Source organism: Fusarium subglutinans (genome assembly GCF_013396075.1).
Source record: "Fusarium subglutinans strain NRRL 66333 chromosome Unknown NRRL66333_c0000079, whole genome shotgun sequence".
Lineage (NCBI taxonomy): Eukaryota > Fungi > Ascomycota > Sordariomycetes > Hypocreales > Nectriaceae > Fusarium > Fusarium subglutinans.
The window spans coordinates 12,533-38,790 of NW_023502142.1; the positions used below are offsets into that span (position 1 = coordinate 12,533).

Sequence of the window (26,258 nt, forward strand, 5' to 3'; positions counted from 1 at the left end):
GTAGCGAGAAACAGTAGTAAGACAGGAAGGGATACTCAGATACTGTTGACAATTTATTCTATCTACTACCAAATGCTGAAACTCCCATTGCGTAATAAACAGCCTAAACTAATTGAAGCTCCTCCATCCTCTCTTCTCGCCACCACGTAAAACAAAGAGGCAGTTGGCATAATTAAATGAACGATTAGTTTGAGGCTTTCCATGTGACAAATGAGTCTATAGACTAGTTTGGAGACCCTTGTTTGTCCATTCCACGAACCTTGGATGACCATGAGGTAATCTCAAGGTATACAAAGCAAGACATGTGCATTCTAGGCGTGTGAACAATACTGTGTTGTGAAGTAAGGTGATGACAATGTATTAATGAATGAAGGGTCAATGTACAAGCCAGATGAAGACATAATATAGTGTGGTTATGACGATTAATTATTATTATTATCATGCGCCACTGCGGATAGTACTCCATCGTTCTACTTCAACACGGAGTGGAGTGGCGACTCGAAACGCGTGATACAATCGCTACTTAGCCGCGGGGGATTGTAAATCAGGATGTAACTGAATCCTAGTTCTCGATTATCCGGGAGCCACGAGACAAGCACGCCCATTGCACAAGAGAATGCTGTCGAGGACGACCCAACGTGCTGTGACATACACGGGGTAATTTATTCCGACCAGACCACCGAGGAGTCTGCTGATCGATGATGCCCAATCCAGTTGCTGGACATGTAAAAGCCGAAAGGTCAGGTATGACGAATACCCGATTGCTTGTAAAAGGTGCAAGAAAAGAGGAATAGCTTGCAGCGGCTATGGTATCAGACTACATGGGGTATACAATTCTGTAGAAAATGCCGGTCCAAGCCCAGTACTCCAGGCGCTCAGGCGCATAAAGTTAGGTATGTTTAAATAGCCTCTGATAATTGACTTAATATTGATTCTACGCTAGGTCGGGATGTTGAAGTCTATGATGCAGAAACCATGGATAGGTTTCTTTCAAACATCGACAAGTATGTCGACTATAAAGAGGGTTTGTGCCAGGGACCAGTCTCAGCATTCATAGTCATACGATATACATCAGATGAGGCTGCTACACCAACAAAGTCACGTGGGATTATACCGCAGGCAGCATTAGCTACGGAATCTCACTCACCAGCAGTTACAAGTCCCTCCCAACCTGAGGATACAGTTCTCTATGAAGAAGGGACGTAAAAGGGTGACGGTGATGCGGTACCGAGTTCAGCTTTTTGGCTCCCATCAAATCTGGCAGCTGCGTCATTCTCTTCGTCTCCCACGGACATTGACGAACTGCTTAATATCAACGCTATTGGAGAATCGTTCCTAGACGAGGACGAACCCGAAGACATCTTGATAGGAGGACATGATGATATTGAACTTGGCGAAAGGGATTGCCAGGTACTGCAAACGTCTCTGAGGTCAAACGACGGCAACATCATAATATGGCAACCTGACCATTTCATGTCTGGTAATTGCCAACAGGATCATTTGATTCATCATTACTATACTCACGTGGCAGCAGTTCTCCTTCTCTTGAATCATTTCGAAACCCCATTTCGAAGCCTCTATATCCCCACGACAATGGAGGGATTGTTTGGCTATAATGTAAACACGACCTCCAGGGCGACAGCTTACACTGCACTCTATCAGTCTTTGTTGTCATCCACATCGTACCACTGTTGGCCGTGCAACAAGCACGACACTTTTTATCATGCGCTCGGGACTAGATATCGAACCAGTCCCATCCAATCATTGCAAGTTGCACTCACGCAAGCGCCGCCCACTGCAAATTACCAGGCCCTGATGCTTGCTGTACTGTCCCTTGGTACCATAGGCGTCCGTTATACATGCTGTTTCAATTCATTAAGCCTGCTAACCTCGAGTCTGCAGGTTTTTCGGGTGAATGCGATGACTTTCGTTTGCACGTTCAAGCTGCCACACAGCTCCGCAGTCTACGGAGTCGATGGAGGCTGTTGAGCCTCTAGAAGACTAAACGAACTCGGCCCTCTTGTCAGAAACCACTTCGTCTGAGCCTTCGCTCTCTCCTTGGGGCGATAAGGATGATAGGACCATCTCTGATACTTCCATTCTTCAATCTAGTGACTGTTATGTATTTACTCACGGCATTACACCAACCGTCACACTGGCTATCAATGAGACCCGCCGCCTTTCGAAGCATCTGACTCGCTTTCAATTGCAGAGTGAGAGACTACCTGCGGAGTTCCTACAAGCATGTGAAGATCTGGGTAGCACACTTGAAGCTTGGCGATTGGAAGATGAGGATCTCACAACCATTCTTACAGTGGATGGGATAGATTGGTCCGTTTTTGCTCATTATGCTAAATGATGGAATCCAGCAGCTCTTATCTACTACTACACTCGCATACAAGAGATGAAGCGTTCGGATCTCACACGAGTTGTTGATGAAGTCGACCCGCATGTGAACAAAGCTGAAGACTTAAAGTCAGTGACGACCAAGAATGGGCAGGTCATTTCGATGGCGCCAACCACGTGGCCGGCGTTCATTGCAAGCTGTAATGCCATAAGAGGGCGGCGCGGTGTATGGGAGCGATGGTGGAAGCGAGTACTTGGATATAAGTTGGGTAATATGAGCAAGCAGTGGGATTCGATCTAGCAGATATGGGTCATCCTTGATAGCGCTGAAGACCAAGGGTTATCGTTGAGTTGGGCTGATGCATATAATATGGCTGGTATTGATGTGCTACTTGTCTAATGCCTATTAGTAGCTTCATTGTAGCCAAAGAAGTTGAATGACCTCGGTTTGAGTACATTTGGCACAAGCTGCGTGAACCCGTCTACTCTGGCTCCTGCTACTACTCCAGAGAATACCTCTGTTGCCTTGGCTCCTAAAATCGGCATATTGGTTAGAAGACCCTGGGCGAGCAGCATCGGGTCCCGAGAACCTTGGAGGCGGATACGCAAGTCCTAAGAGGTCAGCGAGGGCGACTTGTTGACTTTTCTTATGATTGAGACTTACCGTATACTCCCGCCAAAGGTCTGTGCCATATTCACTTTCACTTACTAGATCTGTTGGATCGCTTTGTGCAAACGATGCGACATCGTACAGCTTGGAGCAAAATTCGATAAGGCCATTCAGATCGCATCCTTCTCGGTCTTGGAAGCTCTGCAGAAATACAACGAATTTCTCAATCCATTCGACGTTCAAAGACGTCTGTGAATCTTGGGGACCATGGAGCACTGCGGTCAAGAGAATCAGAACGGCACACATCGGGTAGCAGATCATTTGCCTGGAACATCAGCTTGGAAACTATATAATTAGATGAACGCCGTACCAGAGAGAAGCAAATGGCTGTGAGGATAGACCTTGCAGCAAAGAAATCGTGGCTCTGGCGCTCTGCGTGGGGACAAGCGTACTAAGTTGCAGATTTAGCTGTTCTCGTTCGATCGACGTGAGAGGGACATTACAGAGCTTCGCGAGAGCCGTATAGATCTTCCAAGTAGAAGCGTAGTAGGAAAGGTGGAGCTGTATGATGTCAAGATTGTCCACTTGGGCCGATGTTGTAAGTTGAACTTGTGTAGGCAGTCCCGTCCTCCACGATTCGAGGTCGTTGTCTAGTTTAGCGAGAGCCTGCGTCATCTTATCACTGCTCTTGGACAGTGATGAGCAAGAGCATCGACTTATTCTCGACTGAATCAGTGCCAAAGTTGACATATGCCTTAACTGGTGTATGCTGAAACCAGTATCCAGTGGAAGGCCAAGTGATGGAAGCTCAACGCGAAGCGGATCAGACGGTGCGGGAATGTCAAGGTTCAGCGATGCATTGCATCGGAGTACGTATATAGTCCAAAAGGACCGCTTACGCATTTCTATATCGACCAAGTCACTCGATTCACAAAGATCTTCAGAATGCAGGCCAATACAGTCGATAGCATGCGCACTCGCGGATAGCAGGGCGGTGTATGCCCGGGCGTCAGCAGTTCCCTTCATGAATAGGGCCATAGCAATCATGGCCTGACAGGAGTCGATGCCGTTACCGTTGATGGCGATCTCTGGAAAAATAGCAAACGCATTTTTGAACCATGCCCATGAAATGGGGAACAATTCGTGTATCGCATTGTTGTCGGCCTTCCAGTGAACGCCCGTGGCCATCAGAGCGTTCAGGGTTGCCCACCGAGCAGGATTGGCATGACTGTTTGACGACCCGGCCGAATACTGGTCATTGATAAGCTGCAGAACATGCTCAGTGCTGAAGAGCCACTGTGCTTCATACATGTCCTGTAAGGCGCTCGATATGAAGTGTATAATGTGCTCTTTTGGGGGAAGTGGGGCGAAGACTGTTCGCTCGATATTGCTGTTGTTTTTCTGAGCATGGATTATGTTTCTTGTGATGTCTTCCGACCATCTTGACGGCAGAGGTTGGGCTCGATTGGCACTTGATGTCGAATGGCTGTTGGATGTATCATGGGACTGTCTTGACTCTGCAGAATTCGGACTCGACTCTTCATTAGCTGTAGGTGAGGCTTGCAATGCGACTTCGACATTCTTCAAGCGTTGCTCGAGAGTTTCAATGTACTGTTTGCTATTCGAGGTCAACTATAAGTATTCCAGGCGATGACGGAGACGCACCTTTTGCCACGGCCTCTTGTTCTTCGCTCGCCGTAGTGACATGTCTTCTTCCGCTCTAAGCATCTCTGACAGCTTGGTAGTTTGCCGTCACATCGTACCTTGCTGCTTTTACAAGGGACACAAGCCTATTGGACTTAGGCCTGCAGGGTAAGACGTCAGATTGTGGGGGGCTTACATTCCCAATTCGTCTACTTGTTCCATCACCAACGCATGCCGGTTCTTGGGGTTCCATTCCGCTCCTCGTGTTCGAAGGTTTAGATAATTGATACGGAGTATTATACAAGGAAAAGTCAAGGTTTTGATGTTTGTTGTTAAAGTTAATGGAAAAATTTATCATTGTGGTAAAAAGTCAGCATCGGAATCAAATTACATCCGATCAACAATCACAACCCTTAGTAATCACGGACAAGGATCCTTGTTTCTCCATAAGGCTAGCTCTACCTGCTGCTCGTTGATTGCTCAGCCCCAATAGTCTAGGCTGGAGGTTAAATTACTGGCCCCAAGCTTCAAAGAGAAGGTCCTTGATCTTTCGTGCCTTGACCTTAGGGAATTGCTCATTGAGTGTACGCTCAGGCTTGAGGTCAAACGCCCCTTCAACAAACATGCGACCAAAAGCAGCAAAAAAGCCCTGCAGCATCGGTTTAGGGAAGAAGGGATACATGTGAGGGTGAGATGGCAGCTCCGTGATTTTACCAGCCTTGAGGTCCTCGATCGAGTCGTGTTTGACGGTGAACTTGACACCCTTGGCCTCCTCGGCGTACTGCACGAATTGATTCCACGAGACCTTGTCGCCAATGATGTACGACTCCTTGTTCCACTTGGACACACCAACGAGGGCCGCGATAAAGGCTGCGATGTCAAAGGTGTGCGTAAAGGTTACGAGCTCGTCGCCAGATCCAGGAATAGCGGCAAAATTGTTCGCAATGTCGACTACCAGGACGACGGGGCTTTGGTAAGACTTGACGTTGGGGAGCACCCAGTAGTCAGCAAAGTAGCCGTTGTACACGGCGGTGTACTCGAGGCTCGAGGCTGCTTCCAATGCAGCAAGGAGGTTGAGCTTAGCCTGAGCGATGGGGAAATAAGGTACCATACTGTCCACGCAGTTCAGTTTTGTTATTCCAAAATTTCACTAGTACAGCAGAACTAACTCTTCAGTGTACTTGACGCCCCAAATACTAGGGATGAATCGCTTGGTAGGTGCTGATTTCTCAGCTGCCTTGATCAAGTTCAGCTCAGCCGAGACGTCGTCAAGAGCATTAATGGTGGATATAACAGTATCAATGCTGTTAGTCTCGAGCGTAGCTGCAAGCTTGTCCACGTCGGTGTAGTCCACAGCGATCACCTGGGCTCCTTGTACATCTTTAACCTGGAAGATGTGTGAGATGTCTTCTTGCAGTCTTGCGTTGCGGGATAGTTACCTCACGGGCTAGGACCAGCACGGTATGCTCGCCCTTTTCGACAATTGCCTCAACAATTGCACGGCCGACCTTTCCGGCCCCTCCAGCAACAGCGATGATAGCCATGGTTTCGCGTTTTGTTTTGGTGCTTTGTCTTTCGGAAATGGGGTATGTCTGCCGATCTAGAAAGAGTCAAGAAGAGAGATGATGATTATGGTTCTCGAAATCGTTCTGAGTAGTATGGAGACCGTTTATATATCTACGTGCCAGCGTGTTAAATATGCTGATCAAGATCGGTAGTATATTACAAACGACATACACTGAGATGTGAATTAGTAAAAGACGCGCGGTTCCTTAGTAAAGCAAAGGATGATTACCGACTCGGAATTAAAATGCTCCCGAGACTGCGTTCCAGAATTCCCGGAACAAAGGCAAGGGGCTGTAACACTTGCCGAACCTTATATTCGTGGGTATGGGTCATGCAATCTTCAATTCGTGCTTAAAAAGAGTCTCGTGAACAAGAAGCATAACTTGATGTTGTTATGGTTTTCGGAAACGTCTGACCACGTGTCTTTCAGGTGCAAATCAGTTGCATTGAGAGCGAATACAAGATATTCCCTTGCGCGCCCATCGAGACAGAATTCTTGCCATAATGATGCTTTCCACGTCTGTTCCAGCATCAATTCAATTAGGGAGGCAGTAGGGCAGTAGACCAATCACCGCGAAAAGTGTCCAAATCACCATGTAAAAACTGAGGCCAACCAACCAAGATCCGCCGTGGTCCCTGGGTGATTGGTTATAACAATACAAAGTTAAATGTCCATCATCACCGAAAGAAACAACTAGAGGACTCTCTAACTTGTTATTCTTCCATCAAAGTAAGTTGTGAGCTTTGACAAATCCAAGGTATTGTTAGGGATACAGGTTAAAGACTAGCTTTCTCAGAGTTAGTGGGGCTACCAATACAGTCCATGGATTCGAGCCATTCGAAATTTCCCGTATTGACTTTTGTCAGGAAGGCTGAGAAGGTTGGGCGCTTTCAGAAGGCTTTCAGAAGGCTTTCGCTATATTGAGTTTGGAACTCACTTACAAGGCTAGCTACCCTGTCGTCACAACACGGACATTCCACCAGGAGTGTCCCACAAATCGATCGACTACGGAGAACATTGTACGTTAAGTCTAAATGTAGGTCTGTCGTGTGAACGGCATAGATCACCAATCAGAAGAAAGGGTTACGAATTATAACTTCGATCCGCTACTTTAACTTTAATGACTACAAATTTATATAGGTTGCCTGGGATTTAAGTTTTAACCTGTACAGAATGGTGGGATTTAATGGAATGATGTAAGGTCTGAGCAACATGTCTAACCTGTAAATCCGAACTTAGACAATATACCACAAATTTCAACCAATTACTGCAGCATACTAGCTGGTAGAATCGAAACCTAGAAGGTGACTCTCACAACATTTCAAAGTTATTTCAATATTATTATTCTATGCGGTGAAAGTTGGTTCAAAGTTAGAAGTCAAGCTTAATGATGTCTCCTATAAAAACCCCTCTTGTCCCCTCTTCCCGACCAAGTTCAACCCTCCCAACATTCCTACCAATCTGACCTTTCATTCACAAACATCTCCCACGAGAGCTGTATAATACAATAACAACAATCAACTTACTCACTCCTACCTGTCAGAAATGGCTTCTCCAGCTTCCACTCCTGATTCTTGGGCTATAGTCCCCAGCCGTAAGTAACATCCCTCTATTCTGTTGCACCTGGATTCTGACATACCACAGCAATGGACGATATGCACCCCAGCTTTTTAATTCTCAAGCACAAGGTCGATACAATCGGCGACAAGGACGGCCCTTTCGTGGCCTTATTTATAAGGGGCTCAAAGTCCAGGGCCAGATGGGAGGGTTGGATCGACGAAAGATTTGTTCACGAGCGCGATGAAGCAAAGCTCCTCGCCTACTGGAAGAAGGTTGGCGGGAGAGATGCACAAGGCGTGGAGGCCTGTCCTCTGCGAATCCTTTATGCTCACGGGCGCAGAAAAAATGGACAGGGTACGGAGACGGAATGCTTCGTCCAATACGTCGGATATCCCAACGACCCCAGCATAAATCAGTGGGAACCCGAGTCGAAGGTTCTGGAAGCTCAGTGGGACTGATAGGCTCATCGTGGCTGGTCAGTTTGTTTAACATTGGATACATTCACGTCCAATTCGGGAACTGCGGCCTTTTTATACACATTATCTTAGCTGCACTGTCTTAGAAAGTCGTTGAAGAGATCACTAGCATAAAGGTCTTTATTTTACTCTCTTACTATACATCTTCTCGTGTTGACTTCAGATCTTTGAGGTCTGATTCAGTGACCCTAAGAACCAAGCCTTCATCACGAAACAACATGTAGGAGTCGAACTGCATTGCCTTGTGTGGCTCAGCCAGTTGAAACTCGAAGTGGCGAAAGAGCTAGAGTTCTCGTTAGCATTCACGCAACTCCACTGTATCAGCTCAATCCATACCTCAAAGAAGATCTTGTTTAGTTCCATCAACGCGATTGGTTTTCCCAAGCAACTCCATCTCCCAAGCCCAAATGTCACTTCAACGTCTCGCTTCATCTTAGCACTTGTCTTGTCATCAACCTCGGTGAATCTTTCTGGTCTGAAGATATGAGCATCCTTGCCAAACAGGGTCTCCGAGCGGAGGAGTCCTGAGAAGTTGATTCCTATGTTGGTACCTGCAGGGAGAAGTCTTCCGTTATAGACTTCACCACCAGCTGGAACCTCTTTGAAACTCATGTTGGTCGAGACAGATCGGATTCGAAGACATTCGTATACAACAGCCTGTTTACAGTTAGCTACCCTTCGATGAACAATTTATGTTACTTACTTGTATATATGGTTGGAAAAGGGACTCTGTATTGCTGATTGGTTTCGAAACCCATCCTTCACGGATAGTGTTTGCGATTTCTTGCTTCAAGCGAGAATAGACGTGAGGCGTCGCAAGAATGTGAAGCATGCCTGCTCTGATGACAGATGCCGTGGTATCTGATCCTGCGACAAACATGAATATTGACTCAATCTCGCATTCGTCTTGAGTCAACCCGTGTCTCTTAAATGAGCTCTTCCGGAAGTATCAGTAAAGCTCTCAAACCCCGCAAGTGGGAGAGAATGGGAACTTACAAGCATATCCCGTTTGACTTCACCATCCCCGTGGTAGAACTCCTCAACGACCTGGTTGGTGAGGCCCATCATCTTCCCTATTCCTTTTTTGTCTTTGATACTCGGACCGAACAGCCAGAGAAAGAGGGGAGAGAACACAATATTCCGAAGCCAAGGAACATCTGTTGTCAACGAGATAATTGGCAGATAATCTTTCAGAGTGTCAAAGAAACAGTGCATGTCCTCGTCTCTCTTCAAGCAGCCGAATGCCTGGCCTAGGGCAAGGCGAGAGATAACATCCAAAGTAAAGAGGCCTGCCGTCTTGCACCATAGAAGCGGACGGAACTCTTTGGGCTTAGATAAATATCTTTCCTGTATGAGACGGATAAGGTTCATGATCTGCTCGTCAATAGCAGCTTCTGGACCCATCGTTTCTTTACCACTGTAACCATATATAAGCTTTGCTTTCAGTTTATCGTGGGCTATCGGATCCCTCATCATGAAAAGTGACTCATGCCAGGGATTCAATCGGGAACCACTGTAGGATGCTCCTTTGGCATACAAACTCTTTGTACCGTTGATCTTTCGCAGTAGTTCCAGATCATCTGTCAAGACCTCGTAAGGGCCGACCCTAACCATAGGACCATACTTCTTGTTGAGCTCAAGATGAGCCTCATACTGTTTGCCACTTAGTGCTAATCGGGCAAGCCATAGATATGAAAACTTGGCTAGGAAAGGCCCTGGGATATGACGTAGACGATACCATGATGTGACAGAAGAGGTGATGTACCAAGTGATAATAGCCAGAGCGGCGACCCACCAATGGTTGGATCTCAAGCACTCAAGAAGCATCTTGATCAGTTGTCTTGGGTTTGATCAAGGACAGAAGAGATCGGACCAACGTGAAATAGTTGGTAGGCCTGGAATTATGTACCCCGTGGCGTTGTCTAAACCCCTCTTGAAGGCGGCGATAATGCCCAGTTTCGGCGGTAGGGAGCATGCAAGTTGGCCTTGGCTTTGATGCAGCAGTGACGCATTACTGGAGCGTTTGAGAATATTATGGGTCGTTGTGACTATTCTGGCTTATCTGCATATGCAGCATCTCGCGCCGCTGAGATATTTTTCCAATACGCCATCTACCCCTCCGAGGCATTTTGTAGTCGAGCCTGGAAGGTCTATCAGACAGCTCAAAGCGAACAATGATAAGTAATGCACCCTCCATTTCTTTATTTAATATCTTACTGTCACTGAACATTTGAATCATTGGTCCTACTCGTCCCGCAGTGCAGCAGAGATTGCCTTCATGCCTCCTTCAAGCTCCTCCCGAGTGGGCCATCCATAGCCGAGCCTAAAAAAGCTATCGGACATTTCAAACCAATGACCAGGTCCAACATATGTCGCATGCTTATTGAGAAGCCTCTCGTAAAACGCTGCAAGGCCCCCTTTGGGTTCCTGCTTGATACGCGGAAAGCACACAACGCCGCCAGTTGGCTTGACCCATTCCAGCAGCTCCTCGCCTTCTATCCAAGACTCAACCATCTGAAGTCGGACCCTCATCTCATCTGTTGTGTCGCTCAAGATCTTCTCACGTCGGGACAAGACATCGATTGCGATCCACTCATTGATGACGCTGCCGCTGATACTTATCTGTTCCTTTGCAGCAAGAAAGGTTTCCTGAAGTGTCTTGTTGGTGGTGATGAGCCAACCGATGCGGACTCCAGGCATGCCGAAGGATTTCGACAGCGAGCAAACGCTCAGAACATGGTCGCCCAAAGATGCAGCAACAGGAAGCTTTTCAGCAAAAGCGATATCCCGGTATGTCTCATCGACAAGAAGCAAAACGCCCTTCGTCTTCGTGATACTAACAAGCCTATCGAGTGCCTCTCGAGAGAGTGTGGAGCCGGTAGGGTTATGTGGGCATGTAACCGAGACGAGCCGAGTGTTGGACTTGATAGCAGCCTCAACCTCGTCGATGTTGGGCTGAAAGCCATTCTCAAAAGTAACATCGATGTATGAGATGTCGCAGCCGACAGCCTTGGGGGTCTCCAGATTGGTTGCGTAGTTGGGTCGCACCACGACAAGATGGTTACGCTCTGAGTTGGGGGTACCACCTAATTGAGAGGTCGTGATGATGAACAGTGCCCCAGCAGCCCCTGAGGTGATGAGAACGCCATCAGCACTCACGCCAGCGTCGTTAGCGATAAGTTCTCGCAACTTGGTCTCGCCGCGGTGCTCATTGTACAGGAGGGTGAGATTTGGGATCTTTATATCCAGTGACTCGAGTGTCTGGTCGGTGACGGAGCTTTCTGAGAGATTGTACTTGATTTTGTCGTAGCCATACTCCTCGGGCGACTCAATCTCAATGGGCATGCGCTCAAACTTCATTGTGATATTTATCGTGATCTGATGTAATGAGGGCAGAGTAATAAGCTTTATGAATGTCTGAGAATTGAGGAAGATGGGAGGCTGATTGTTTTGAAAGCGCTGAGAGACATGGATATATAAGAGCTCACGGTGATTTAACAGAGACTAGACTAATGCAAACAAGAGATACCATAACTAAGAGCCAGCCAGCAATTGACTCCACGCTTTCTCGAGTTACAGTACTGGCGCTTCGACTTGCCCTCCCAGGATGGCTGCCATTGAGCCGCATGTATCCGCTACAAGGTACGGAGTATACGCATCGGCATTTTTTTTATGGCGCTTGTTGAAGTCTCAGTCTGCTTTGCCAGATATCTCAAATGTAGTGAGGAGATCATGATTACCCATGCCTCTCCTCCAAATTTGGAGAAGAACGTCTTAGCTCTCAAGCTCAAGTCACGCAGCTACTCATTGAATATATTATGTATGGCGCGCTCGATATCGGACTCCTGTCAACGGGCTTCCATATTAAGAAAGTCATAGAAAGTTCCTTTTCACCAATGAAAGAATCTATGTAAGCAACACATTGCCACCTGTTTGGAATACCAACTCCAGCTCATCATGACTACAAGTTTGCGGTGCGTCCCAACGGCTTTTTAAGAGCTTAAGGACAGTACCACTGTTCCCAAACCCTCCACTTTCTTCCAAAACACTAGATAACAGTGACTCAAAAACACCATATAGACTCGGTTCGGCCATACACCCAATGATATAGAGTGGCCAGACAAGCCCCCGGAGAGGGATACCTGGGGGCCAGTCCCTCAGCACAATGACTGACTCTGAAATCGCAGCTTTGACCTCGGGAAGAGAGGTGGAGGGACCGGAGACTATTGTACTTGATAAGACCAGGGACGCAAGTGCGAAAATGTGAGAGACCCATGGCGCCGGTGAAATATTGCCTCGAATACTGGTCCTTACCTATTGAAGTTTGAGTTGTTAGTTATGTACTAGTGCGTCCTCTGAATGCTGCTACTACTTGCCTTTGCATTTTGCTTTAGATCGGTGATGCCGTCTTGCAGTCTCTTTTCTATTTCTTGACCCTTTCTCACCAACTCTGGCATACTTAAGCTCCCATGTTGTTTCATATCCTTTTTCCAGGCTTGCAGATATGCCAAATCTCCAATAGCAATCATGACCCAGTTGTAGCATCCCATCAAATCAGACATTGGAAGACTTGACCCCTCCAGCCATTGCCGATAAGGTATTCGTGGAACTCGACCTGTCGTGGCACACGCCAAGATGTCATGCCACAATGCTTCTGCCACAAGAAAGTTGAAATCAGGTAGTGAGTGATGAAGATCACCATCACGGGAAGAATTGATTGGGGAAGGCACTGTGTTTTCGGGTGGTGATGAAGCCCGGAGTAGCGCGTCCGGTGAATGCATAGCGAGGACAGCCGTCACAGCATCGAGGTGCGGCACCCAATCGTACTCAGCTCCATTGAACACCTATAAAATAGAAGGGATTGGTTAGTTCAGTAATGCACGGTTCATTTCGTGACCTACCTCAAAACTTATCAGTGTCAGGCTTGCAGCTATAAATTCGGCCAACTTGGTTCGATCGCTAAGGAGTGTCTCGGTCTCAATATGTTGCGAGAGTTTGCGCAACTCCCTCAAGGCTTTTGAGTGAAACTCGAAGGCTTCTTGGCTATATGAGCACCTCTTCCGGGATGCATCTCGGTGTAAAGTGGAGAGTGCAAACGCAGCGCGTGACAGCGAGCCGCCATTGTTAAGGAAGATGAGAAGCCAGCCTCTGTTGCCCAAACAGGACCAAGACTGGAAATAAGGGAATTGCCAGAAGAATACATGGTCGAGATAGTACATGATTATAGATGCTAATCTCGGTGGCAAGAGGTAAGGGGAAGTGGGATCTTGTGGTGGAGTGACTGGTGGCGTAGCTTCATTCTCCTGAAGAGATCTTCTTGTGAGTGAAACATTACTCTCGGTATCTACAAGCAGTGTTAGGGCCTCGGAATCATCATAGTCATGATCTAGAGCATGCGAAAGTTCCGTAGCATCAGGAGCTGACAGAGTCTGGGTCCGGACATGTCTCTCTGGCGGAGACCTGTTTGCTACACCTCTTCCAGGGCTCTGATTCCGTTGAACCCTTCGAATCCTCTTAAGATGCTGTTTCACAGCCCTTTTGATTCGTCCAAGCTCTTCGTGCTCAGCAGCTGATCCGTCCATCCACGTAGGCTTGGAGCCATAGCCATGGCACAGGATGGATCGCTCTGTGCACTCCCTACACGCAGGGATTTGAAGGTCGCATTTCCGATGTCTGAGTTTGCAAGTCCAGCAGCCACTCGGGAATGATCTCATGGCTGCTGCTTGAGCTGTTTGATCTCTGATGGAGGGGGAAAAGGAACGACGTAGGTATGGTAACTCGGAGTTTGTGGAGCTTTTTGGGGTCATGCTACCCCACTACTCTGTCCCCAGCAAATCGCAGCGTATTCCGGGCTTCAGACTCGGAGGCGCTTCGACTTGCCCTCCCAGCAAAGCTTCTTCAAGTCTAGCGCGGTTAGCTTAGTGGGTGGCTTAAGTCTAGAGTCCTTCAGTCAAAAGAATTACCAAGGCAAGCCTTTGACTCCATCCAGCCAGTACTTTTCTCAAAGTTTTACTTAACTTGGTTGTAGTGAGTCACAATATGCCGGGTTTAGAGACCAGGTGTGAAGTCATAAAATCACAACAGACACCCCTGATTTTCACTTTTACAAAGGCATTATTGGCTAACCAACTTATAAAAGCAAAAAGAACATCGAGAGGCGTCACCTGATAAGAATATTTGCTCAATAAGGTCTTGTTGAACGCTTCTAATTTAAGGCTCGGCTATAATTTGGAAAGGTGCTGTAATTGTCAAATCCCCTTTCTTGAACCCGAGACGCAGGTTCATATCGTAAGTCCTAGAAACAAGACAGGAATGAAATGTCGGCAAAAAGACCTTGTTACTTGTGGAGACAGACAACGGTAGCTGTAGAGTAGAGCTATAGAACTCCGCAGAAGAGTTCTCTGGATTCTTAATCTCTAGCTCTGGATCAATATGTTGTGCCCATGACAATTGCGGACAATCGACGGCTAGTGCAATTGTCGCAATGAAAGGTTGCTTGAGGCTGGGCTTCTCATCCTGGTCAGGGAATACTTGGTACGGGTCGGCTTGATGCCAAGTGTAGGATCAGAGGGAAAGAGATACGTTGTCCATTGTAGGAGGTGTGATCCCATCGACTTCAGGCTTGAATGTCAATGTAACATCAATGAACGTCGGCGTAATGATGGTTCCATACGCTTGGAGATACAGTGGTCCAGGCTGCATTGTTGCGGCGCTGATGGTGCCAAACGGTCGCTTGAGCGAGTTCCTCCGAAGAGATTTTGTGCCTTGCAGCTTGTATCGAGGGCTCGTCAACGACACGTGTAGAGGTGGGCTCTCACTCAATCTCGGGATGAATCGTATGGTCCTCTTGGCCGTAAAACCATGACCCTGGTCTGCGTCCAGAGATGGAGTTGACGTGACGCAGGCATTGACCGTATATTCTACCTCAGCCACTCCTGGACTCATGTCACCTCCACCCCACTCCCCTCCGACCGATGGAGGGAGGGTCAAATGTTGGTTTGTGACAGCTGTTGACACGACATTGTGCTTACAAGCAGTTGGATCCAGTTCTTGGGAGCAAACTGAACTGGAAAGGTATTTTGTATGAGTGATTCTTCTTAAGTGTTGTTGAAACCAGCTCCAAAATATCAGATGAAATCAAGTCCATCTTCAAAAATCGGTGCGTAGTTGTTGCTGTTAACTTCTGACCGACCGTACGAATTGTTGTGACGCCATCAAGAGAGATGATGATGGAGGAAGCATAGATATCGCTGGCCGGAGATATAGATAAATTGCCACGCACAACGGACTATGAGGAGTAGATCGTGGCCGCGTAATGGTCAAAGAGTTCTATCTCGAGCTTGCAGGATCTTCGCCAGTTGCGGGCTTTTGACGCTGCCTTGGAAATACCCAGCTCCTTCATTTGGTGACTTTGCCGAAGAAACGTCATTGAGATTCCAGTTCGGTGTTCTATGAAGGGGAATTTATTAGAGAACATGAGTTGAGATTTTGTATGGTAGAGAGCTTTCTTATATCAGGAAACTGTTATTCGGAGTTACCTTCCACAGAATTCAGTTTTACGTAACACGTTTATAAAACCAGTCAACGCATTACTAAATATCTAGAAGTAAGGCTAGACTGTGGCTAAGTCTTGTACATACACTAGGCGTTGAAGATTAGACCAAAACTTGATCAATATAATCTTCAAGCGCCTTTAAGCCAGAAACCAAAACATCCGTCTCACAAACGTAGCCCATGCGGACATAGCCCTTGAAGTCTGCATCACCTCCAAAGCAGCGAGATCCCGCTACAAACAAGAGCTTAGCCTTGTCCAATAAATCAAGACAAAGCTTGGCATCGTCCACAGGATCCCCATTCTTGTCATTGAACCGGATAAAGGCTGTCGTGCCAGCCTTGGGCTCCACCCACGAACAAACAGACTTATAACGGTCCATGAATTCCTTAAGGATGGCTGCGTTTGTTCTGGCGAGTGATATATTCCGCTCTATTAATGCGGGCTTGACCTCAGGTGACAAGGCGAATCTGGCAACCTGGTCGTCGATCTGGGAGACGCTGATAGTGGTATAGTCGCGTGCTAGCATGATAGCAGAGATGATAGACCGGTCTCGGCTGGCAATCCATCCGACGCGGATGCCTGCTAGCGCATAGCCCTTGGACATCGATCCCGTTGCAATGGTCCTGTGGTACCCCAGTGTTGTCACTGGCTTGGGCACCTCGGTTTGGTTGCTGCCGGAAGCACCGCCGTGGAAGAGCGGTCTGTAAACCTCATCAGAGAAGAGAATGATACCATTCTCCTCTGCAACCTTGGAGATACGGTCAATGACACTGTTTGGAATTGGTGCTCCAGTTGGATTGTTGGGATTGTTAATAATGATCATCTAGCTTTTCTTAGCCTCTCGTATTCTATAAATAATCAAGGGACATAATCCATACCTTGGTGTTTGGCTTGATCAGACCAGCTAATTCGTCAACATCAGGGACAAAGCCATTCTCCTTTTTCAACTTCCACAGAGTCACTTCAGCCCCGAGACTGCGCGGGGTGTCGTAAAGCTGCTGATAGGTTGGATAAACACAGATGACATGGTCACCAGGACCTATCAGCGTATACAAAGCCAAGAAGTTAGCGCCGATAGCCCCTTGAGTGACTATGACGCCCTCTGGAGCCAGCTGTACTCCTTCAGTGCTGCAATGGGCAGCAATACGTTCTCGAAGAGTCTGGGATCCTGGGATCGCGCCATATGTGAGCTTGATGCTTGTGTCGATGGGGCTCTTGGCGGGTCCGCTAGACATGGCGACCAAGTCATCGATGGACACAGAAGCGGCGCATGTTTCAGCGACGTTCAGGACACCTGGAGTTGTCTCGTAGGCATCCATCCATTGCTCCACGGCGAAAGGGGTGATGCGGACCATGATGGATACTTTTTGAAGGGATGGGATGTGTATGTCTGTTTTCGGATGCGTTTGTCTGGCTCGGAGTTCAAGATGAAAGTCCAAGAACGGATTGGATGTTTAAATATCTGCGCGTGATGACTGCCAATGGTATGGAGCATGAGCGGCCTACGCCCTTGATGTGATGGATGTCAAAGACGAGCAAGGCCCAGAGGTCGTCGACTCATCCATTGGTCAATGATTGTATCAAGTTAGCCGGCGGCGTCTGTTGAGGCCCACTCGCCTTCTCGGCATATGCCGGGATAGTCTCTAGATTCATGTTGACGATGCCAAAGGTGGGTAGCGCCGCTTACTTTGCTTTCTTTGGCTTAGACTAGCTCCATCCATGACTCCAGATTTTTTATCTCGGAGTTTCTTGCCTTACAAATTATCTCCACTCCAGGGTAGTGGAGCCAGTCCGAGTATTGGTGGGTAAGAGCTCTAGTTTACAGGTTGTACCGCGTAGATTGCTTCAATGGGACAAGGATTAGTACAAGCAGAAGTGCACAAGTATTTAAATTTCATGATTAGTGATGGCTTATGAACTTGACTGTACAATCTCACGAACTTGTTCTCAACATCAAAACTTGGCAACCTTTTCGTCACATATTTCGTTTTCCGCTCAGCATGTCGAAATTCGAAGCAGTCTACACTGCCGACGCTTGTGCGCCTCTGCCTCAATTCTCTCAAGCAGTCAAGTACAATGGCATGGTCTACTGCAGCGGTTCCATCGGCATTGATCCTGCAACTGACGATCTGGTTCCAGGTTCTGTGGCGGACCGAGCTCGCATGGCGCTTCAGAATCTCAAGGTTGTGCTCGAAGCTGCTGGCAGTAGTCTAGACCGAGTGGTGACGGCCAATGTCTTCTTGACTGATATGAAGGATTTCGACGCCTTCAATATTGCATGGGATGAGTTTTTCCCCAACGAACCCAAGCCTGTGAGTAACGTTAAAATACTATTCAATGCTTTGCCTTGACTAACATTCACACCTACAGTGCCGGACGTGTGTCGCTGTCCACCAGTTGCCTTTGGGCACTGATGTTGAGATTGAGATGACAGCTAGCTATTAGTTATAGCAGTATAGATAGTACCATACAAATAGCCCAGGCTTCTCCAACAACCATAAACTCCCATCCACTAGGCATAAACTCTAGTGAGAATGACCTGAATTGCAGCAGCTCCCTCCCATCGCCTCTCTCGCGAGCTTAGCGCGGCTCAAAGGTCGCACACCGGGAAGTAGATCTCGTCCCATCAAGTCCGGCAGTGGCTTTCGTACATTGAGCTTGGGGACAGAACGAGTTGCAACCTTGGCAGAGTAGATGCTGTTCAGCCAATGCGCCAAGCGGTAACCACCTTTGGCAATCTGCAGTTCGATGGTTGGGATCACAGAGTTGTAGTATGTCGGGTAGAGATCGCCCGTCTGCAAGGCTGCAGCTCCATTGGGCATGACAACAGTGCAGACATAAGCATTGGCATCTGATGCCCAGGCCGTAGCTGATGCGATAGGATCAGTCACATCGCTGTCTGCAATCCAAGAAACGGCTTTGGATTTGTATGATCCCGAAGTGATATCACTGATAAGTGTGTTTGCCCACGATTGCGCGTCGGTCAAGGCGTGGCCACCAATCAACTTTTCGGGCATATAAGTGTCCCAGTCTGAATGCAGGTTATCGCTTGAATACCCATTGAAGGTAACCTTGATATCATTTCCGCCGACCTCGTAAGCCTCGTCGTGTAGTGGTTGGGTAATGTCACCCAGAAAGTGGACAAGGAACTTGAGAGCCTCAGCTTGGTTAGCAGTTGATAGACGGCCATCTCCAACACGTTGGGTGTAGTTGGCAACTGCGGAGATGGAGCATCCAGAGCTGCCGCAGTCACGATCATAGTCCACGTTGCAGTTTGTTGGCGGACTGTCCTCTGCATCAATAAAGTGTAGAGGGGCCGACCATTTTCCAGCTGTAGTTGTGCGATAGGTATCAGCCCACGAGGCAATGTTGGCAAGGTATGAGTCTGAAGTATCTCCTAGAAGACCCTGGGCCCTGTTCTGAAATCAGTACAGACCAAGTGAACAGATAGTCTCGAGTGCTTACCATGAAGCAACGTCGTCGTCGACAAAGTGTTGAGCAATGTAGGCAACAGTGGCATGGCCTAAAACACCCCAACCATGAACAGCACGGATGGCGCAAGAGGCCACGAGAAGGGATCTCAACATCTTGGCTAGGTCAGAGAATATTGATACAGATGATGTTGGTGTCTATGTGAATGGCCTATCTACCTACGGGATATAGACAGAGGAATTATATACGTGTCGCTCGATCCTTGAGTCGGCAATCTTGCTTCGTTGAGCGACCGACATTCGGATTCTGATTTCTCCATCTGGTCTTACAGCCGAGTCAGTCTTGGATGTCACGCAAAGGGTCCTTTGATAAATGCTGCAAACCGCTACTGCTCGGCACATAAATGCCGGCACGTTGTGCGGATAGTCCATTGATAGGTAAATAACTAGGAAGTCTGATGCACCTACTTAGGTAGGTGAACCTGATTGGAAGATCACACGCTGAGCGATATTCATTACCTGCCTAAAGAAGCATAATTCACCTTAATTTATAGGACATATATTCAGAGTAATCAGATATGTTTTTTATCTTATCTCCTGTAGCTATCTATCTGTCGGAGTCCTCCGAAAACTCGACAACCAATGCCCGGCTAATCGGCACAAGTGTGACAGGGATATCCTCGAGGAGTTGCAGATCTCTATCTGTAATCGTATAGGCTAACTGATAGCAATTGAATATCATCGCTGGTGGCCGAGGCCATAGTGCCCAATCACATGGTAGAAACAAACAAACAAGCAAGTTATTCTGCCCACAAAACAGTGCACTGAATTTCCACGTTCAACCTTTCATTTGGCAACGCCGCAACCTGTATACAGGTTCTCGCAGGCGCCTTGGTCTTGTCCGGCCATACCTTATTCCACTCCTTGTTCATCCCAGCATAGTCTCTCATGTCGGTCAAGAAAACAGTGGCGTTGACCACATTCTGCAGTCCACACGCGCCGTTTGTCGCGCCGCCAATAATGCTTCCGATATTCAGCAGTACCGCTTCCGTTTGCAGCGAAATATCGAGGTGGTGAGTTCCGTTGGCGTCTGTAGTGCAACCTACGACAGTATTATCGCCACGACGTGAGGAAGTCCCAGATACAAAAATGGTTTTGGCTGATTGCTGTATTATTCGAGCGTGGGGATAGTTGGCGAGGGATTGAGCTCTTTCAGCCGGTAGAAAGTAAGGTTCACCGTTGGGGGACGCCATTCTCAATGTGTTTATTGGCCGATACAGTGGTCAATTGGTACTAAGCACTAGGATATGGTAGAGGGTCCGGTGTCAGTTTGACCACATTATGAAAGAGAGAGAACATAATATCGCACTGCAAATGTGTCGATGCTCCTGGCCGGTTCAACTGCCGGCTACCCCGCTAGCCGACGTCGCGTTCACACCCGGAATTCGGGCCGCGGCCAGCTTCCGTGACTCTCAGCGACCATTGGAGTTTCGGATCGGATCGATGCCGTCTCGATCAACACCAGCCTTCCATTATAGTATATGGTATTGAAAATAATAGCTGTCAATTTGAATCTATATACATTGCGAGTTCTACGTTACGATAACGAGCGATTAAGTACTAAATCAACCCCGGCACAATGGCAAGCTCTACCATATAAACTGTCTGGCAATTTCATACCCTAGAGTCTGCTGAGCGCTGTACCTCTTCGGACAGTGTGTACTGGTGCTGTAGCGTCGTTGCAACACTATAACAAGATAGTATCATATCTTACACTGGCGAAAAAGGAAAATGGGACTTTCGTCACGGGATCAGTGCCGCCAGTCGAACCCAGTAACTGCCACGGATAGAGCCTGTAAGTGTGACCGGCTTCAGCACATCTTACGGATCATGCAACTATCGTCACGATCGCTAGGTTCGAAACCGAAGAAGAATCTGTCTAGTGGCGAATGATGGCGCATACTGACTTTCCGCCATTCTTTAACTAAGGACGGAACTCGGATGAATCATGAGACGCGTCAGTGAGCGACTTGACGTACGTGGGGCTTGTTTGGGTTAATTGTTGGTTGGTCAGAGATCTTAGCACGCGGTTCAATGGTATGGACACTGCTGGTGTTCCGTTGCTTCATGCTGCTTTCAAGGGACCTAATGAAAAGGCAACTGAGATACTGATCACTAGAGGCGCTGATGTCTACGCAAGAGACAATTTCGACAAAAGGTGTATTCCATATTCTCCGCTTCTTTCAAGCGAGAATACATTCGACGATATTATAGCTCTCGTACCAGGGCTTTTGGATCAGGTCGATGATGCGGCAAGACTCCACCACAATGTGCTCTGGGTAGTAAAGACGAGTTTGGTTTTCTGGGCAGTCTAGAGAGAGTGAAGCGCTTGTCCAAATGCATATCACTGCAGGGGCCAATGTCTGTTCAAAGGATGAAAACGGTGATACACCGCTTACCTTCTTCTTCAGAGGAAATGGTTCTAACTCGTGGATACCGATGGTGGCAAGGTCTAGGAAGGGCCCATTTACCCAACAATGGAGTTACTTTTCTCAAAAGGCGTAGACATGAACGCACGAAACGAAATGGGTGAGGCATCTATTTTCGCCTCCGGCCGCGAGGGTGATCTTCACGTTGGTATGGCCAGAGTCTATCCCTACAAGTGCTTCGGCCATTATTTATTTATCTACCATTCTGAGGTTAAGAGTCAAGCCAACGAAGAAAAAACACCAGGGGTATGGGCGTTCTTCGAGGAGGTGGGTGTGGACTGCACGGCTGTTAACGTGAAAGAGGCAGTCTCTCCTCCATGTTGTGGCGAAACAAGAAGGTCGAGAGAATTGTTTCACAAGGCTGGAAAGGTTAAAGGTTTTGATGGGTAAGGGGCTGGACCTTTGGGCGGGGGACCGGGAGCATCGGACAGCGTTGGATATTGCGGCTGCAAACGGGGCTCATAATATTGTGGAGTTGTTTAAACCAAAGTAGAGCACCATTCTTCGGGTCCGCAGAGAGTTGTCCCCATCCTAAATCTAATAAGGATAAGCTTACTTATAACCGCCCCAGTGGCATATCCAAACGGCAATACCGGCAGACTGGTTCGGCTACCAAGACGTCAACGCCATTCCGATCTAGACCATCTAGACATAAGGCCATGACAGATCATGTAGGAACTTGACGTACCTGAGTCTCGCTTTGAAGCGCGCCTCCATACCTCTAGTTAATGTTGATCCCTACTGTCAAATTTCAGCTGGTATGCTGTGGCGTGCAGTAAGGGCGTTAGTGGCGACCGGGGTTGAGCTGACAGCCTGAACTGAGGTATTTCGCCCCATAAGCAGTTAGTACTCTGCGTTCTGCCCAAATTGTACTTCGATATCTAGTTTTGGTTAATAGACGGACAGCCAACGCTAGCACTACAAACCTTACCTCCTTGCAGCTTTGTTTCTCAAACTGTTAAGCTGAGTAAGGGTCTTTCTGTTATCGCCTACTTTCTGTCACTTCAAGGGTAATATAGGTAGCCAAGTGGTGAAGATATGGTCTTTTTCCTAACTAACTAATTATGATATTTACAGTAAGCAAGGTGATAGACAGCAGGGTCTAACGGAAATACCCTTACCTGTCGTATCTAAACTTCAATAAACAGCAGTGAATATAATTATGTTGTCGTGGTAATTAAGTCAGAGTGCTCATCTGATTGGTCTCTAAAGTTCCAGTCGGCTCACTAGCTTCAATAGCTCAAGCATGTAACTTCCCTAGCCTTACTAGGAGCTTAGGCTAAGACTGTATTAGGCAGGCTATACGGAGTACAATGGCTTAACTCTATTCTTGACGGGCTTTTGGTTGGTAAGCTTCCCATCGGGTCAATGGTAGTATATTTTAGACGGATTACCTCTTTTGAAGCTCGAAACCTTTCACTCAGCGGCCATTGCATTGCATTACAACGCGATTGACACTCAAGATGAATGAGGGGGATACCCGGGTACCACTTATATTAGGTGTCATCTTACCATTACTATTGCTTACTTTTGCTGTTGTACTTCTACGTGTGTACACTCGAGCCATCCTACTAAAGCAACTCGGTGCTGACGATGTTTGGGCTGTATTGTCTATGGTAAGTCCTGTCTTCAGCACCGTGGACTATGTCAGGCGTTAAGTATGAGCTTAATAGGTTTTTATTACTTCCTGTGCATTTGGTATACTGTTAAGTATGAGGAAATCCAGTCTCAGAACGGGTGAGAAACTGAACTACTAAAAGGCATTAAATATGGATTTGGTAGACATCAAGTCTTCTTAACAGAAGAGGAAATCAGGAATTGCTTCAAGGTTTGTTTCTTGGAATTCACTTGCCTACCTGCTAATGCCATTGAAAGTTATATTACGTGAGCATCATCTTTTACCCGGCAACACTCGGTGCGATCAAGACAACACTCCTCTGCCAATACTACCGCGCATTCGCCACGAAGATGAGGACAATTCTTATCCTTTCTATGATCCTCGTTTCAGCCTGGAGCATCTCTCAGATCTTCCTTGCTATTTTCATCTGTACCCCTACAGCTGCGTTCTGGGACAGAAATATACAGGGCAAATGCCTTCCGAAACAACCAATGTGGTACATCACTGCAGCTGGGAACATCGTGACGGATATTATGATTATAGCCATTCCCTTGCCAGTTGTGATAAATCTGAAGCTGGCTCGTCGGCAGCGCTATGTACTGGTTGCAGTTTTCTGCTTGGGCTTTCTGTAAGTCCAAACTCAAGCATTCTTATCTTGACACCCACTACTAACTATTTGCATAGTACTTGTGCTATTTCCATAGTTCGAATCCTCCATCTGGATTGTATACACGACATTCCGTGGGAGAATGTCGATTTGGCGTGTTGGTCATTCGTCGAAGTTTGTTGCGGACTCCTATGCGCTTGCGTTCCGACGCTACGACCTTTCTTTTCAAAATATTTTCCGGCATTGCCTACTCCCAATCGCTGGAGCAAGACATTCGTTGCCAATCCACAACCGGAGCACAATACTTCCAGCCGTGGTCACGATACCGAACGACAACACAGGCATCATGTGCAGGACGATTTGCTTCAAGATGACACCCAGCCAATGAGGATACTGTGCGTGTCTGAGTTCAATGTGACAGAGGAAAGGGAAACGGCTGGTTCAGAGCTTGGGAGATTGGGAGAGCGATGACAGGGTTCATGTGTACCTCGCGTGCGTGAGGCCAGGCAGATCGTATGCTACAGATCAGATATGAGCAACTTATAAGAGGCACTATGGCCTTTACCAGATATGCTATAGCAGACATTTATAGCAATATACCAACTCCAACATTACAGAGCCGCCCGTTGCATAATATCCGGCAAACTCTCATGCAAAAACCCAATCAACAACCAATTCAACTGACTCCACTCAATCAAGAACGCATCATGCCCATCGTCACTCACAATCTCTCTCAACTTGGCATTTGGCACAGCTCGTGCAATTTGCTCTTGTTCAGCAAGCGTGTACAGGCCATCACTTCGTATTCCTAGCACGAGCGTAGGCTGCTCAATCAGTGACAGCGCCTCAGTAACGGTCCGTGTTCGACCGCGTGCCAGGTCGTGAGTGTCAAGTTTGTTGGTGAGGGCGATGTAGCAGTTGCTGTCGAAGCGGTCGGAGAACTTCTTTGCTTGGTAGCGGAGGTAGGATTGGGCGGCGAAGTTTGAGTCGGCGCGGTCGAACGCGACGGGTGTCTCGTCTGCGCCTCCTTGACTGTGAATTGGTGTCCCGTTGCTTGGTAATGTTTTGCTATCATGTTTTTGTGTCTCAAATCTGTGTTAGACTCAGTTTTCTCGCGAAGATCGGATGCTCACCTTCTTCTTATTTCCCGTATCACGTCCAAATCGTCTCTCAAGGGAGTCCCGACTTCGATACGTCAACAACGCCGTCATACGAGCTGCTTCCAGACCAAGATTCGGAGGATCATCAAACCCGTAACGACCATTCTTGTACTTGACATCACTCCTAATGGCATGACGCTGTGCCTCTCCCCATCCAATGGCCCACGCACTTTGATGACTTGAAGTTGCAGCTGGTACAATACAGCGAACGTAGTCTTTACCAAAGAACGCCCATTCGAGAACGTGCATACCTCCCATAGATCCACCAATGACAGCTGCAACTTTTCGAACTCCGAGCTTATCTAGAACCAGCTTGTGGAGTCTGTGATACTTCTTAGCTGGTGAGCGTGGTTGTCCCAGAAAAGATCACTTACCGAACATCATCTCGGATAGTAGTTGACGGAAAGTCAGCCCCGTACCAACCCTCCGAATAGTCTCCATTCTTGGCCGTCACTGGACTGGCCGTTCCATATGGACTTCCGAGGCTGTTCATACAGATGACGAAGAACTTGTCTGTGTCAAATGCCTTCCCAGGCCCAAGAAGCGGTCCCCACCAGTCACTGACATCTGCACTCCCAGATAACGCATGGCAAATGATCATGACATTATTGGCCTTTGGCGATAGCTTACCCCAGCTCATGTATGCAACTGGGACATTTCGCATCTCAACACCGGTTTCGAGTGTGAAGTTGGGAATTGTGATGATTTCTCGTCCGGGGACACGATGCGAGAACGGATTGACGGGTCTAGGAACACTCTTCTCTGCGCATAGTTAGTATAACTCCATTAAGAAATGCTGGACCCGAGGTCTTACCATATGGAATGCCCTTACCCAGACCATCGTGAATGGGCGTTGGCAACGCTGGTGTCGTTGTCGTTGTCGTCATCCTTCTTCTTGCTGCTACAAATAATTTGCCAGAAGAGATAGTCGGAAGGTACTGGGAACGGGGTAGAATATGTTTGCGAAGTGCCCTCAGATTCTGGCGCTGGTTCATCGGAGACGATTGCTTAGTCAGAGAGTAAAAGGGGATATCATCAGTTGCTGAGTGTTGGAGAGCATACTACAGCAACGGCATCGGGACATCCAACTTCAAGAATTTGTCAATTTTTCATGTCAAAGACGCAATCTAATCTCATATTCGCAAGAGATAACCCGGTCTAAGTAACTACCCGTGTTATTCTCGAACCTCCGAAG

At 47.6% G+C, this 26,258-nt stretch overlaps 9 protein-coding genes across 9 annotated transcripts; 3 read left to right on the forward strand and 6 right to left on the reverse strand.

Annotated features, from left to right (window-relative positions):
* Positions 1 to 2,742: 2,742 nt before the first annotated feature.
* FSUBG_6869 (transcriptional activator Mut3p) lies at positions 2,743 to 6,144 on the reverse strand (the record flags this gene model as incomplete). The annotated part of the gene is made up of 6 exons (XM_036685113.1): positions 2,743 to 2,958; positions 3,011 to 3,281; positions 3,327 to 4,574; positions 5,116 to 5,712; positions 5,770 to 5,987; positions 6,040 to 6,144. The coding sequence occupies 6 exons, from the start codon at positions 6,142 to 6,144 to the stop codon at positions 2,743 to 2,745; spliced, it is 2,655 nt and encodes an 884-aa protein (XP_036537598.1).
* A 1,568-nt stretch (positions 6,145 to 7,712) lies between these two features.
* FSUBG_6870 (uncharacterized protein) lies at positions 7,713 to 8,185 on the forward strand (the record flags this gene model as incomplete). Its single annotated transcript, XM_036685115.1, has 2 exons — positions 7,713 to 7,761; positions 7,812 to 8,185. The coding sequence occupies 2 exons, from the start codon at positions 7,713 to 7,715 to the stop codon at positions 8,183 to 8,185; spliced, it is 423 nt and encodes a 140-aa protein (XP_036537599.1).
* A 154-nt stretch (positions 8,186 to 8,339) lies between these two features.
* FSUBG_6871 (pisatin demethylase) lies at positions 8,340 to 10,030 on the reverse strand (the record flags this gene model as incomplete). Its single annotated transcript, XM_036685116.1, has 4 exons — positions 8,340 to 8,486; positions 8,540 to 8,860; positions 8,907 to 9,140; positions 9,200 to 10,030. The coding sequence occupies 4 exons, from the start codon at positions 10,028 to 10,030 to the stop codon at positions 8,340 to 8,342; spliced, it is 1,533 nt and encodes a 510-aa protein (XP_036537600.1).
* Positions 10,031 to 10,447: 417 nt separating this feature from the next.
* FSUBG_6872 (HTH-type transcriptional regulator yisV) lies at positions 10,448 to 11,563 on the reverse strand (the record flags this gene model as incomplete). The annotated part of the gene is made up of 1 exon (XM_036685117.1): positions 10,448 to 11,563. The coding sequence occupies one exon, from the start codon at positions 11,561 to 11,563 to the stop codon at positions 10,448 to 10,450; it is 1,116 nt and encodes a 371-aa protein (XP_036537601.1).
* A 983-nt stretch (positions 11,564 to 12,546) lies between these two features.
* On the reverse strand, positions 12,547 to 13,917 carry FSUBG_6873 (C6 zink-finger PRO1A; the record flags this gene model as incomplete). Its single annotated transcript, XM_036685118.1, has 2 exons — positions 12,547 to 13,047; positions 13,105 to 13,917. The coding sequence occupies 2 exons, from the start codon at positions 13,915 to 13,917 to the stop codon at positions 12,547 to 12,549; spliced, it is 1,314 nt and encodes a 437-aa protein (XP_036537602.1).
* Positions 13,918 to 17,758: 3,841 nt separating this feature from the next.
* On the forward strand, positions 17,759 to 18,203 carry FSUBG_6875 (endoribonuclease L-PSP; the record flags this gene model as incomplete). The annotated part of the gene is made up of 2 exons (XM_036685119.1): positions 17,759 to 18,070; positions 18,129 to 18,203. 2 exons carry the CDS (start codon positions 17,759 to 17,761, stop codon positions 18,201 to 18,203), a joined length of 387 nt encoding a protein of 128 aa, XP_036537603.1.
* Positions 18,204 to 18,283: 80 nt separating this feature from the next.
* On the reverse strand, positions 18,284 to 19,345 carry FSUBG_6876 (nuclease PA3; the record flags this gene model as incomplete). The annotated part of the gene is made up of 2 exons (XM_036685120.1): positions 18,284 to 19,172; positions 19,224 to 19,345. The coding sequence occupies 2 exons, from the start codon at positions 19,343 to 19,345 to the stop codon at positions 18,284 to 18,286; spliced, it is 1,011 nt and encodes a 336-aa protein (XP_036537604.1).
* Positions 19,346 to 23,141: 3,796 nt separating this feature from the next.
* FSUBG_6877 (uncharacterized protein) lies at positions 23,142 to 24,374 on the forward strand (the record flags this gene model as incomplete). Its single annotated transcript, XM_036685121.1, has 5 exons — positions 23,142 to 23,294; positions 23,352 to 23,388; positions 23,439 to 23,506; positions 23,554 to 23,924; positions 23,981 to 24,374. The coding sequence occupies 5 exons, from the start codon at positions 23,142 to 23,144 to the stop codon at positions 24,372 to 24,374; spliced, it is 1,023 nt and encodes a 340-aa protein (XP_036537605.1).
* Positions 24,375 to 24,514: 140 nt separating this feature from the next.
* FSUBG_6878 (Homoserine o-acetyltransferase) lies at positions 24,515 to 25,950 on the reverse strand (the record flags this gene model as incomplete). Its single annotated transcript, XM_036685122.1, has 4 exons — positions 24,515 to 24,988; positions 25,037 to 25,385; positions 25,438 to 25,825; positions 25,878 to 25,950. 4 exons carry the CDS (start codon positions 25,948 to 25,950, stop codon positions 24,515 to 24,517), a joined length of 1,284 nt encoding a protein of 427 aa, XP_036537606.1.
* Positions 25,951 to 26,258: the final 308 nt, after the last annotated feature.